Source organism: Varroa destructor, unplaced genomic scaffold (assembly GCF_002443255.2).
Source record: "Varroa destructor unplaced genomic scaffold, Vdes_3.0 BEIS01000002.1, whole genome shotgun sequence".
Lineage (NCBI taxonomy): Eukaryota > Metazoa > Arthropoda > Arachnida > Mesostigmata > Varroidae > Varroa > Varroa destructor.
Window position 1 is genome coordinate 41,113,627 of NW_019211455.1, and position 15,122 is coordinate 41,128,748.

The following is a 15,122-nucleotide window of genomic DNA, read 5'->3' on the forward strand; positions in this document are numbered from 1 at the left end:
TAGGCACTTGCTCAATCTCTAATGCCAAGGTCCGCTATACAACTCAACAATAAATTGCATTAAGCAATGGTTACATTAGAAAATAATGGAAAAGTCTTCCGATGTTAGTCTAGATCTAGTTTGGATCTAGAGCAACCTTTTTGGCAATAAACGAAATTTAGATTGGTCACGAGCCTTTTTAGATATCACTGCTTGTACTTATAGCGCGCAAAGCAAATTATAAAGGGCTACTATATGTACATGTATGCATACACTTTTTTTTTATGTTTATTTTAAAGAACCGCTACCCCGAACAGTGACTCGTTTATCGTTCATTAGTATACGAAGTCGAGGAAATCTCAGTGCTAATAAACGAAACAAACAGCCTGATTAATGCTCTCCATCAAACAAACAAGCAAACAAACAAAGATTAAATTATGGTTACTTACCTTAACTATTGCTTTGGGAACAAGGCTTTAATGGAACTTACGGATATCGCTCTTACTTCTCACGTAGTCCATGGATTAATCGAAAAACTAGTTATTCAGATAAACGTGAGAACATTACAGTGTACTCGGATCAATTACTTCACGATCAGACCACCTTCATGGGCAGTTTGGGCATGGATTTTCATTTGTCACTTGTATTCGTCTTGGGAGCAATAAAACGCGTCTTGCAAAGAAGCCGCGAAGGAAAACTGACGCATGTCCAATGTACTACGGGTCAGAGTCCATTTGATTTTGCAAACAGAGGATTCTGGAAATAAACATCCATCGGTAGCGTCTGTTTAAAAATTTCCGATTAATGAAGTATTCCTCAATAACTTTTACTCTATAGTATTTTGAAAAAACAAGCCAAAGTTACATGAAATCGTTTTTAGGACAATGAACATAGGGCACTGCCCTCTGCGATAGCTGCCAAGCAATTGTCTATCATACTAATTAGGTAAAGGTGAAAAGGGTAAAATGCAGACTTCACAAGTAATTTCGATCCTACGACGTCGGTGAGACATTGTCTGCTTTCGGATTAAGTAGTAAATAAATTACTACAGTGAGCTACGCTACTAGTATAAAGTCTGCCCTGACCCAAACCGATGTGTGGTACAGTCGATATATTTTTGAAGTACCTATTCGATTACTAGCAATACATTAACGTAGCTCCTGACAAGGCCAGCACGTGATTGCCTTGTTGCTTAATTATGCCAGTTTTCAATTTACAATTGTTTCGATTGGTGATCGAATCTCAGATTTTGAAGAGAGGACTCATTGACTAGCGTACTACAGCCCGCCGTTTCGCAGTAATAACCCTGCCTACAGCAGACAGTAGAGATATAATGCTATGACCAGTTAAGGAGGAGAAAAGACGGCCTACATGTTTGGCATAGCCGTGAAAAAACTAGGAAATCTCTTCCAAAAACCGAAGAAGCGTTGCCTCGTTTTGGCATGCGTTCGGTGCGCTCTTTGGCTGCCTAAAAAACGTACCGATTTGTGGTAACTCTGATTTATCACGTGGTTCCAGTCCAGAATGGAACATAAGCGTGTTTTGCTGAGTGGTGGGAGCCAGCCGTCTGAAACGACGCTTACCGCCAATGCCTAGCGTAATGGAACATTTAGATATTTCGTAATGCTACGGCACTAATCCGTCTACCCACCGAACTAACGGGCACCTGAAGTAATTTAGAGTTGAAAATTGGCATAGACATAATTCGTTTTGTGCCAACCGTATGAAAGAGTCACTGCAAATAGATCGATGCACGCCCAACAGAATCGTGTGACTCTTGATGGACTATTGGCGAAATACTGGATACATGAGTTCTATAGACGGGAATTAACAGACTGGGCATCGGGGAATCAAGGCCAGGAGAAGGGTTTACCAGGACCAAAGTGGATAAGCTTTTATACTCGTTAATCCTTTCTCTCTCTCTCTCTCTCCCTCTCTCTCAATCTAGACAATAGAAAACGTTGTGAAGAGGTTAAAATACAGTACACACAAGTTTCGCGGTCGGTGTTTACGAAGAACCTTGATTAGCAATATATGCAAGCTGGCAAGCGGAAATGGCTTGCGGAAAGCGATGTAACTCTCGTTTACGACAGAGGGTACTGACATCCCAAATAAGAGCTAAAACATCGTTTATAGAATGGATGATCTCGATAGGGTCAACTAAAAACTCGTGTGTGACAAATGAAGCGATCACGAATTTGTACTTTTCAAGATGCATGAAGAAACAGCCTCAAAAAAATAATTGAAACTTATTCAAGTTTCAATGGGCCGAAGATGCGTATGAGATGACCTCTTGTGGACAGCTGAAATTGCTGTTCAGCTAACGGCCTACGGGGGCGTACACAAGGGGCATATCAAGGAGAAGGAGCGAGAATAATATCCGCTGAAAGTGGTCGAGTGCAACCTAGACCAATATTAAATAAATAACGAACGATTGTTTCCGATAACGGGCTCTTTAGCTGTTAGTACGTAACCGAACAATGTAATCAGGCCGCGTAAAGGAAACCGCCACTTATAAGGAAAACATGAGCAATTGGGAAATAGCGGCCAAATTGTCTTAGAAAGGCAACCGGCCTTGACAGGATAGAAACAGGAAAAGGAATTTCTATTTCATTACGAAACTAGCAGACGATAAGTGACTGTCTAACATGAACAGCTTCGTTGATCAACATGTTAACAAATGGCTACGCCTGCCATTGAGCAGTCGTACAACTGCAATAGTCGTCATACTATCGGGGACAATATTGCCAATCGGTGTATTTATATTATGTCAAGTTCATCTGTATTGTGTATTATTTAATTTGTATCTTCATTAATTCAATGAAATCCATTTAACTAGCGTAATACCGGCTGATAATTAAGTCGCTTATGGTCGCTTCCATATGCTCAATTGCTATGGTTAATTAAATTAGAGTCACAAGCGAAGTGACGGGCACACCGAATGCCACAGCAGATTCACGCAGCGAATTCAATATGATACAATACGTCCTCACGTAGGAAATCTATAGCAATCTTTTATATGTGAAGAGAGCTTTTTGTTTTGTCTCAGAGGGCGTCTGTGATCTTTTACTCACGTTCCAGGTTTGAAGGCTTGTAACACGACATTCCGTACTGGATACGACTTGTCCACTATTAGAGCAGACCTACACCGAGGTAAAGAACGATTTTAGGTCTTCACAGCCCTCAGCTTCGTAACTACTTTCAGTCGACAATGCAACAAACGCCCAGACTAACACCTCTCTGAAAATCGTGTGAATAGTTTACGTAACTAAGCTTCGGATATCCCTAGCGTTCCCTATTGACGGATTCAATGCGTCCCTTGTGGCTAATTTAGCTACCCACCTGCAGGAGGAGAAGTGCCTCAGACTGTGCTACCCCTAAAAGCTAGAGCTAAATTCCAAAAAAAAAGCAACTCCGTCAAAAAAACTCAGGCAGAATAAGCTATGGATTGCTATGTCTAATTAGTTTATTCTGAGCCTGTCACATGTGTAGTTCAACGCACCCTGAGTCGACTTTACACCTCACCTTACCAGAGAACCGCCTGAAATTTCGCTTGCGGGTTCCGGAACACCCGCGTCCATACAATTCCTTTTTTTTTTCTATAAAAGTTTCAGCTCAAAGCGAAATTACAAGGTCTTTTTCCAAGTTCTATTATACGGAAGGTATTCAATATTACATAATTTGTTACCATGCCGCGAAGTCCACTGGACCTTCCATACCTTATGTTATTCGGAGACTCGTATTCAAGACTTTAGTATTATAACAAAGTTTTGAGAACAGGTTTTATACAGTTGCGTTTCTTCATCCCGATGGTACCAAGGTAGCCATTATTGAGGCTGGCGAGGAAGTCTTCATCAAAAGAAACGACAAAAAATTTTATGGATAAGTATCAAACGACGCATAGCCACCAGTCGATTGTGGCATTGGAGTAATTACAAATTAATGATACAAACAGCTGTGGAGCGCTGGCGAAGCTTGATAATATAGATCAGAATAAATAAATCTTATCCATAATAATGTAATTTATGTATAAAGTGAATAAAGTAGGCATAGGAATCTTTCGCTGACACAATTTTTCATTATGTTGAATACGACAAGCTACTAGCTAAACGGGTAACATTAAAATCAAGCAAAAGTAAAAAGATACCAGTTAGCAATTTTAATAGATTATAAACTATTTATTTGGCGGGCTAACTTAGGATCATTTAGATGGTCAGTCCTAGGACTGCCTACGCTCCTGATCTCTTCAACTCGACGTTTGTGAATGGTATTATTTTCACGTGTATACGACAACAGCTGCGGGCGAGTCTATTGCAAATTAGTATTTTCTTCTATCTAATCGACCAATACTTAGCCACTGACCGCTAGTTCGGTATTGCTTACTTGGCGCCCTTTTTTTTTCTAATTTGTGTAAGCTCTACCCAGCTTCTCAAATTTAGCGATACTTAATGAGGCTTCTTCAAATTGAATCCTTTCAGTTTAGAGAGTTCGAGCTTTCGGAGCTCCCACGCCTATCGTCTGTTTTACTGGTACTTTGCCAAGTTTTGCCAGTGTCGGAGAGCTTGTACCCAAAACGGCTGGCCGCAAGAATCTCCTTATCACGGGCATAGAATTCCTCCATAACTTGCGTTTCGAAAACTACAGATCCTTGGGCACCACCGAATTCTTTCGGAAGAATCGAACGGTCGATGATTCGGTGGAGAGACGCCAGATCGTTGCCGTGGGTCTTCACAAAAATACGCCGGAATGATGAAGAAATGAACTGAGAATTATATTCTCTATTCTATTTCCGTTAAAGTTAGTAATACCAGACTGAAACTTTTATCACTCTTTCCTAGGCAAGTTCCCCATCCAAAACAACTGGTATCGCTATTTGCTCAACCTGTAATTATTCCTACCATAGAGGCAAAATATCGGTTAAAAAACCCGGAAAACTTACCTGCGTCACTGACTCGCCGTCGGTGAGGAACGGGGCAATCATCTTCATCAAGACCTGATACCATACAGGTTCATTGATTACATGGACTCCTCGTATGGTGACGGGCATAGCGCCAGAAGAACTTTCCCCCATCACCTACATATCTTTACCGTACCATATTGATAATTTATTATGTGATCCGATAAGGCATTAAATCGCTAAAGGCTATACTAACCAAGCAGTTTTAATTTATACACCATTTTACAAGCGCGGTGTAGTATCTATCGAAAGTACTACATGGTTTTCACTTCTCTAAGTTCTACTCAAGACATACGGTGAAAAAGTTCCATTGATAATGACAATTAGAATGCGAGTGAAATGCCCCGTAAGGGTAATAACAAGCAAATACGACCGCGAAGAGCATACCTTCGCTAAGCTGGTCGGCACATAACGGATGTATTTGAAGGAGAACTTCTTTAAATCTACAACCATGCGAAACCCACGAACCTGAAATGGTTAACAATCCAAATTATTTTATAAGACAATAAAATGAATAATCATATTCGGCGAACGCATTCTGCCCAGTTATCAACCATATGTAAATTGAAATTTATTAAAACGGGCTGCTTTAAGTGCATGTATCCAAACGGGTACATTTGGTTCCGTGCAGTGAAGACTACTCCCATTTGAAAATTATCGATCAAACAAGATTCCATTAGAAACAACAGATACATATAATGAAGTTCATCGTAATTTGACGAGAAGCTTTTGCGTGTTTCACACCATCTAGCATCTTTAATTTCAAAGAGGCTGACTTCACTGAAAATCTCTTTCTTCTAAAGAGCACATAATATCCTTGGGGCGGGATCAAATGCAACGTACGGTGATGCCGTTGCTCGGAATATTTAGCTAGTTCTCGTCTTGGACTTTCATCACGGTAAGCATCTTCAACGGGAAGGTACAAAGGGCGATGATGTTGGATTCCCCTCCCCAGGCAGCTATAAACATTTTTGAGCCTGAATAAAAGGAAGATAATTATTCTGCGAATAGGAATTATCGACTTTGGCGTATCGGACCTGTCTGAATCGAAAGTATACGCATGTCTGCTATGGTAAAGTCGTTGTGCTCGGATTCACCGAATCGACACACGTTATGTGATTTGGCCTAACGAACCCACCATGAACAAATATGCCGAACATATAGCAGTGCCTAAGGCTGATGCCAAACAAAAACCGGACTAAGAGATCGGAGTCGTGGGATCGGTGTTGAAACGATGATTGTATTACAATACAGGATGATGTGAATTAATTGCTGGAAGAGTCTCCACAATCTCAGAATATAGCCCGACGATCTAGGCTTGGTATTATATGAGCAATTGACTATTAGTTTGTATCTTCCTATTTCTAACCTTAACCGAGCTATACACCCTTTATCCTTGCAAACTAATCTAGCGGCATTCAAACGCTTTAAATGAGGTTGATGGCTGTCCTCACCTGTACTTCAGGATCCCTCAGGAGCATGAGGACTTGCAAAGCCATTGGTGTGTACATTTCCTGAAGGTTGTGCCATCGTGACGGTTCAAAAAATTCGAATGTCGCTACAACGACAGTTGAACCTGCCAAAAATGATTAAAAAATTATGCTTTAAACTATGCTTCACTGATAAACAAGATGCATCTCGACAGAACAGCGAGCGAGATACAACTATGGACGATCGATAGTCAGCAGGGTAATCTATTCGGGTTATCGTAAGGATAGCATTAATAGGACTTGATCAATTTTATGACCTACAATATATATATATATATATATACATATATATATATATATATATATATATATGGGACTAAATCTAAAGCTGAGTTTTTTCGAGGATTGTATTTAATCAATAAAGGATTGTTCGAGGAAGATTTTTGCATATGCTGTGGCCAGCGGTGATGCTTATATAGGACAACCACCATCGACCGCAATGACAGCTTCAGTTTGGGATGAAAACCTCTAACCACTTGTGTACAAAGTATCGACAGGACCATGAATTTTCTTTACTACGCGGTAGGTTCAGCTGTTGAATACAACCATACGACTAGCCAGTTACATAATAATTGCCAAGTGCTCACCGTCACGCGGATTTTTTTTCGAAAGTATAAATGCTATATCATTGTCGAGCACTGGCTTATAACATAACGAACCGCGATTTATCGGGTAGTAATAAGCCGGATCAATTGTTCTTAAGCGGAAAAATCGTTGATACGTCTCAATAGCCTTTTCCTCGTTGAACTTGTTCACTCGTAGAAAAGCCATGACGAAAGTGGGCTCGAGGTATGGCACGAACTGACTTGTCTGCAAAGCTGCCAGCTTCCTCAACAACTTATCAAGAATATGCGGGGTTCGCGAAGGAATCTCGCAGAATTCGCGCTTAGCTACGTCCTGCCATGACATACAAGGTGATGCAGCTGTCGAGCTCGAGTCTCGATCACTATGAGGATTACCCATTACGGTATCTATTGAAACTGGCTCCAAGTGGACAATGATGTTAATGAATTGTTGCTATAAAGCAGACGCATTTGAAACACAAAATACGCGTATCGGAAACTCTCGTCAGAATCCTGCGTGTCGCAGAGAAGTTCTTCTTAGCGAGACAATTACTGATAGCTTCGTTCCACTTCGTTTTTTTCAGTTACCTAGAATTCGTCTGCGTAAAATCTTGCATAGTTAATTAATCATTTTACTGCAAAATAGATTTTTTTTCGCTGCTTTGAAAACCCGCCATGCTGCTGAGAAATGAGTCCTCCAATTGGGGGACTCGGCTTTCTCGCTGAAAGCCAATCCACAGCAATCTGTAATAGTCATTGTTAATTGTTAAAATGACTTACGTCTCATCACAAACATCAATAAGGAATTAATTAATAGTAACCAGAAGTCAACTAAAAAACGGTTTCATACAGTTCTGCCGTATAGCGCCGGTAAGGCGATAATTTCTTGCGAGCTAGTTTAAATTGCTCAGGCATTCTTGTGGTTTCGAAGCGTTTGTTGGACATATTTGCCAGTGTCCTTCAAAATGTATTTTCATAATTTTTTTTTATTTATAAGGTCCACACAAGTTAATCCATTGAGTTTATTTTTAATCAATTAATTGATCCATTTATTCACTGGAACGCCATGATAAGTTAACGCATATCGATTCTAGACATAAGTCACTTTTTTTCTCTCATTAAGTAAGACCTAACCTTGATCTCCTTAATTAGAAAACGTGATGATTGTGCATGGAAAATTCTAGGACCTTTACAGTGCAGTATCGCTGAGCCTACGCTTAATACAGCACGTCGCAACGCTTCTAGGGACTGATTTGAAAAGACATTTTTACAATTGTCTTCAAAGAAACTAAACCCGTCCTTTTAGAGCATGTACTAAACTTTATGTACCTTTACAGTTTTTTCCTTTTTTTTTTTTAATAATTTAATCGCATTATTATCGCTTTTGTCCGTTTTCCTGTTATGACGATTTTGTCTGGATAAGCGCTACAAGTTCATTCATGGAAATCTCAGTCGTTCCCCCCAATTAACTGCTGGAAAAAACCGGCCTTTGTGTATACTGATATTGTTTCGAGTTTCGATGTGTATCCACTCGAAGAACCCGGAGAAGTTCCGCGTCGCTTTCTTTATTGGTTGGCAGGCAGAAATCGGAATACAAGGAAAAAGTGTCAATATGTGGGGCGAATTAAGCAGTGCTCACTAGTCCTGTCGGTGGCAGAAAACGAGACTGACACTTGACCTTAAATGTGACCCAATAAAAAAGAATTTTAATCTGGGACACCACCGAAGGCCGAATCAACTTACTGATCCTGGGTGATGACATCCACTTCTCACCTTGTCAAATGATGGTCACGTAAAGAAACGGAAAAACAATCGAAGTACATAGCTGGCATAGTATTCCACTAGTACTATAATGAATAAACGAGTCTTAGAGTGCTCAATATCCCATATCATATAGATTCGACGAAATTCATTCGTAATACTGAAGCACGCGAAGGATTTCGGGACAATCATATTCATCTTTGTAAGAATGAGCTACGTGGAAAAGCAAGCTCAGAAATACTGACTTAACGTATTCCTACTCTGTAATATTTATTATTTTTCAAACGAATAATAATAATAATAACGGGACTGAAATATGATTGGCCGCATCAGAAGCCGTTTGTTGGCCATTGAGATGAAGAGGATGCAGTGCAACGTAGTTCTCATTTGTTGATTGTTTTTCTTGTAAAAATAACAAACGAAATTTAAACATAGATATTTGAATCTACAAATAATCGGTATGTTAAAACTGGTCATTTTCGGGCTTCTTAAGCATCAGAATAGATGTTTTAGAATCGTCATTTATAAGCTCATTTTCTTCTATTAATACAGACGCTTCAGTGTGGCTGCTCGTCCTATGCATCACCAAAAAGCTCATTAGGTATTTTTATGGTGGTTTATTTTGTGATGTACTTCCTACAAGCAGATATTACACGTAGATAGTACACGTACTCGTGTATTACATCCTTCTAGGAGAAATTGACGCTATATTGCTAAGCAAGCTAGTTTAGGACGCAAATTTTCTGTTATCGATTGTTCAGAGAGATTTTCGCATTCGAATCTTACATTGTAGACGAACTCAGATGGCAGATTTTAATAGAAGTGCTTTTTTCGCACTGTGCTACATTTTTTGGTAGCGTGACATTGCACCTTAGGTTGGGCACCGGGAAAACGATACCCAAGCTGTACTTTACAATTTCGCTCATCACTGAAATCCATTTATTACAATCGATCGACCTGAAAGTAGACAAATGGGCAACAGTTGAACTTAAATTATCAATTACCGGTCAATCCTTTCCAAATCTACCCAAGGTAGAAAAGATTATCAATCGAGGTAATTAAGATTATCAATCAAAGCCCATAGGCATAAGACTAAGAAGTAACAATTCTATTTCGGCCATCGACTTCATCACCGCTGTAGCCAATGTGATTCAACAATGTGGCACAAGTGCAGCGGCCAGACGGATATCTATAGGGGACAAGCCATATCTCGTTGAATCGCTCTGGTCGCGTAAATGGTTTACCTAACCAGGTCCCGCGATCGATCATCAGTAGATTTGCAGAGCCACTTGTGGCTATTTTAGCTATTTACTTGTACTTCATGAACGGACATGGAAATATGCTTCAGGGGCTGTGCTAGTTCAGAAAGAGTGACTCTGTCGAACAACTTCACTACCGGAACCATGTCATATAATGATGTACTAAAGTGGTCACGTTTCAAGAAAGTCGTACCTAGCTCACACTGAAGTTACTCTGTAACTAATTTTAGGCTTCAGCCATTTATTTACGGATGCTTCTGACGCCAACTAGATGCGTGCTTCAAAGACTGCCCAGTTGTCTCCTGAATGCATGTTTTAGTGCAAAAGAGGCTGAATATAATACAAGTAATATAACAACGGCTGGTCGCGACTTTCCCACCAGATATTATACTTACACTGGGACTAAATACAACTTTCAACTGAATGACCTCGGTATCGCTAAGGTAAGCTTTGAATTTAAGGTAGCCCTGCTTAGAAAAAGGAATGCTTCAGCCAGAGATCTTTTTTTCCTTTGGTCCATTTAGCTCGGCTCAGGGCTGGATAAAGAATATAGTAAAAGCCATAGACGAGTCACATTTAAAAGGTATACCAGGCGGTTTTAATGTTAAAACTACCAGAATATTTTAGAAGTTCTTTTAAGAATGAACGAAGAACGGAATTGATATCTGGGAATTTACCATACAGAAGGAGCCTACTACCAGTTAGATGCCCCGAAAATGGCGAACGATGAGGTCAGCTCCTAGTGCAAAACAGGAGCTCGCAAAAAACACCTCGGTTCTGGACTTCAACGCTACGAACGGCCACATACAGCTGGTGATTCCTTCGGTCGTGACTACATCTCGCCAGGCTCGAATATGGTCATCTATCGATATTTAGAGGCAACTAAATATGTGTTTATAACTTTGACCACTGATGATTTTTTCAGGTTCATTTCGTACTAAAGAAGGCTTAATTTTGACGGGAGAAATAGAGTTAACGTATGTTAATGAATTAATCCAAATTTTCAATAATTTTACCATTTGCTTTGGCAACGAGGCTTCTATTGTTTTAGAGGCTCTGATAAGCATTTAATTGTCACCTCCACACGTTTTGTCTAAGAAACTATGAAAAATATAAGAAAATATCTTTAAGAAAGTGAATAAAGAGCATGTAGATAGTGGAATAGGACTAAAAGGAACATACTATTTATCCAGGTTGTATATGCACAAAGCGGTCTGAACAAGCAAACCAAGGTATAAGCGAATCCATAAACATCTCAATACTAACTTAAATTTTTTGGCTTCTCCATTACCATTCGGGTAACTGGGATCGTATCGAAGTCTATGCATTAGGCATACTGATCGGTCTCCCGCTCACAGTCAGGATATGTATATTGAAATCTGTTTTTAGATGTACAAAATGGGCTCAATCAGTTCGGTCAATGCATCCAGTCTAGTCGATGTGGATAAGCAGGCATTGTACAAATAGCCAATGTACTACGAATCGCTAGCACACTTCTCGAAACTTTTTCCCACAAGGATCGCAATTTACCGCATAGAAATCACACTCAACCAGCTGCGTGATGGTATAGTGTTGATGCGTTTACGTGGTATATTCGAGAATAGACAGTGGTTTAGGTTTAATCCTAAAAAAACGTTCCTCTCTAGTAATGCTTGATGGAAGCAGCGGACGTTAAACTCGACAATTTTAATTGTGGGTCGTCCTTGGTCGGACAGGCTTAACTGTTTTTCAAGGGACACGTTCGTCATCCCCAATACATTGACAGCAAGACTGACGCTACTTGTATGATATGTAGATAGGGATAGTTAAATAACTTTAGTTGACAGGGTTTCTGGCGTGTATACATGGCATAATAATAAAACTATATGTTTTGTTGCTTGTCTATCCTAATTAACTTGAGTAGGCCTAACTTATGTGCAGTTTAATACGCATTGAGCTGAGTGTGCATCTGAGGTGCCTTAAGCCTATTTGGGGGTTCTGCGCTGTAAGATTGCTTTACGCTGAATATAATTTTTGTATAGTAAAGTTTAACGCAAAGTGATCTTTCGTTCTTTAGTATAGAAAACAGTTGACCGAAATTACTGGTATATCATAAAATAACTTGAGCTTTTTATGCTTAGCCATTCATAGGCTCGTATTCGAGACACTGTGGCAAATTGCAAGAACAAGCTTCATGCGGTAATCTTTTTTCGCCCAAATAATACTAAGGCAACTATTATTACGAACTGCTAGCACGAGGAGGTCTTTAACAAAGTCACGAATTTTCTGGGCAATTGATACAAACCGCAGCCGGAAAGCAAGGCAAATGAATAGTGAAAATTTAACTTACTAGTACGGTAATTGTAAGGAGAACCAACTTCATCATTTGTAACTGAATAACCACATTATTTATGTCATGCAGAGGTATTTTTTCACTGAGCAAATTCTTATTCTAAAGAGTAAGCCACAGACTTCAGCTTAAATTAATGATGATAAAATTAAAAGTCCAGGGGCTTATGAGTCATTAAACACACTTTTATCTAAATTTAATAATACCTTTGTACGATATCAAAATTCAAAATCGTGCTTGTCATAATTCAAGTAGAGTATTACAGTTACATGGTTAGAATTAGAAATGTCTACGCTTCATAACCGAATAATTCGACAATTTAAAGTTGGTAAATGGTGCTACTCTCACGTGTGCACGACCGTAAAGCTTTAATAACAGCCATGTTGCTGTGGACAAGCCAATTGCAAATAAATACTTTCTTCGATCTAATCATTCAATAGTTTTGTTAGTAACTCGGGATAACTATCACTTTAACTTTTCCCAGGTTGTTTTGTGTTCGGTTTTTTCATTTGTGTAAGTTCTAGTGAGCTTCTTTTAAACATAGAGCCCTCTATGAAGCTATTTTCACCATAAATCGAGTCCACGTTAGTTAATAGAGTTTCAAAATTTCCGAGGCTTCCGGGCTTGTAATCATCACCTAATATACTAATACTTGTCGAGACTTCATTGATAGACTTTTCTAAATGGCCAGATATTTTGTACTCTAGATCGCTGGCCCTGAGCGTTTTGTTTTGTTACAAGCGCATCATCGCTTCGCAAGTTTCGCTTTAATCCCCGATCCCTACCTAATTGTTTTGCAAAAGTCAAGCAGTCGACGATTCGGTGGAGAGAGGCTAAATAAAGTGAAGTTTTCAGAAAAACAAAAATAACATACAACACCATTATGAAGAACTCAATTGGACATGATGTTCTCTAACTGGTTGCTGCCAAAACTAGAAATACCATACCGGCACACCTTATCGTTGCTCTTTTCGTATATCTCGTAGGTATATGACTGTCACTGCTTTCCACTAGTTCTACTGGGTCTTATGGAGAAACTGTCTTCCGGCCAGGTATCCCACACGCCAAATACCAGTTAAAATGTAGCCTGACGAAAATGAATTACCTGTACTACTAACTCGTTGTTGGTAACGAATGGGGCAATTATTGATCTTCATTAAGTCCTAAAACTAGAAGGGTTCGCTAACCAGCTGGGCTCCTATAATAGTGGTAGGCATAGCGTTGGGAAGACTCTTCTCCACCAGCTGGATGTCTTGATGTGCTACGATGGGGTGTTACGTTCTGCAATTCTAAATAGTTCGATTTTATTCTGTAGATCCAACGGAAGACGCATACAAAGACTAAGACTGCGAACAAAATGGCACTTACCGGTGCTATCAAGAAGAAAAGGGTAATGACAACCGTCCTCAATCAAGTTGTTTAGCATGTAACTGATGTATCTGTACGAAAACTCCTCAAAATGAATTTACTCGATTTTAAGGATAAACTATGCCACTGTTAAAGGTTTCTTTAACTGAAGCACACGTTCATATTACACAATGACCGATAGCGTTTACTTTAAGAATGACTTTTATTAGGAAACTGTTAGCGTCAAACAGAGATCAGCACATGCGATTCTAGGCAAATTTTCTATCGACTTCATATGAAACCTAAGGTCTATATGCGATAAAAACATTAACTTTACAAGTTGGTTTTTTCAATTTTTCTTCTTGTGATTTGGGTGCGGACGCTGAAAAATAACTGGAATAAACTTTTTAATCGACTTCGACAAATACCAGCGTACGCTGAAGTTCTTCGTCAACATCGGCCAATTTACGTCTGTTCTTAAACTGAGCTGGTAGAATCTAGTAAACCTCACTACAAGGAACATGCCAATACACTAAACTGATCTTATTTGAACAAAAATTTATCGTTCACTGCCAACCATCTTTCACCTTGAAACAAACCCATTTCACAGGAACCTTTTTAGATGACCGATTGTAATTGATGCGACATATTAGGTCTTGACACTCGACACAGGTGATGCTGTTCCATAGAAGAAACGTTTAACTAGAAGGATTTTGTCTCAATAGGTATCCCGAGTGATAGGGTTACAGACGGCGGTGATGTTAGACCCTCCTTTCTACGCAAAAGCACCTCTGAATAATAGACGATTTACGATGTTCTTATTATTTTCCAATAAGAATAAACGACTCATGTAAGGTTGATAGTTGTCGTTAGCGGTACTTGACGTCCCTCAGCAAGAAGCGAAAGAACTTGCAAAGCCGTTAGCGTGCATGTTAGTTGTCCCCTCCCCCCCACCACCACCACCACGGCGTTCGAAAACCTCATTTGTCGCCATAATAATGACTGGACAATTTAATTGAACTTAATTAATTGTCAAAAATGTTGAAAAATTCTATTTGATAACGTAGAGTGCAAAAGGATGCATCTGTCGAACTCATAGAAATAGGATTCCTACACAAAACTGTTTGGCACCTTTAGTGAGTGCCAATAATCGTTCACGAAATGTATTTTCATAATTCGTACACAAAACTAAATATATTTTTCTTAATAAATACTTTGTAACCGACAGGATCTCTACCTGAGCCTATGTAAAAATTATTAATTCGTCGACTTATTCATCCAAACATCATGATAACTGAAGGTAGTTCTAGATGTGAATGACCTTTTACCTATTAAATTAAATCTTTTGCATTCCTTGCTTGAACGTGACTAACAGTGCGATAACTTGTATGGAAAACTTCTACAACTTCCACAATACGGTTGCATTGAATAACGCTG

General features: G+C 39.3%; 1 protein-coding gene across 9 annotated transcripts; it reads right to left on the reverse strand.

The window, feature by feature from the left end:
* Nucleotides 1–4,129: 4,129 nt before the first annotated feature.
* On the reverse strand, nucleotides 4,130–14,608 carry LOC111244595 (clavesin-1-like). 9 transcript variants are annotated; one of them, XM_086978601.1, is made up of 6 exons: nucleotides 14,300–14,608; nucleotides 13,444–13,627; nucleotides 6,391–6,512; nucleotides 5,324–5,404; nucleotides 4,919–5,053; nucleotides 4,130–4,705 (listed from the first exon to the last, which is right to left on the reverse strand). In XM_086978601.1, the coding sequence occupies exons 2-6, from the start codon at nucleotides 13,493–13,495 to the stop codon at nucleotides 4,454–4,456; spliced, it is 642 nt and encodes a 213-aa protein (XP_086834727.1). In that variant the 5' UTR covers nucleotides 13,496–13,627; nucleotides 14,300–14,608; the 3' UTR covers nucleotides 4,130–4,453. The 9 variants fall into 9 exon arrangements, with proteins under 9 accessions (XP_086834727.1, XP_086834726.1, XP_086834725.1 ...); XM_086978600.1 differs by having other exon boundaries at nucleotides 13,444–13,619; nucleotides 14,114–14,608; XM_086978599.1 differs by having other exon boundaries at nucleotides 14,114–14,608.
* Nucleotides 14,609–15,122: the final 514 nt, after the last annotated feature.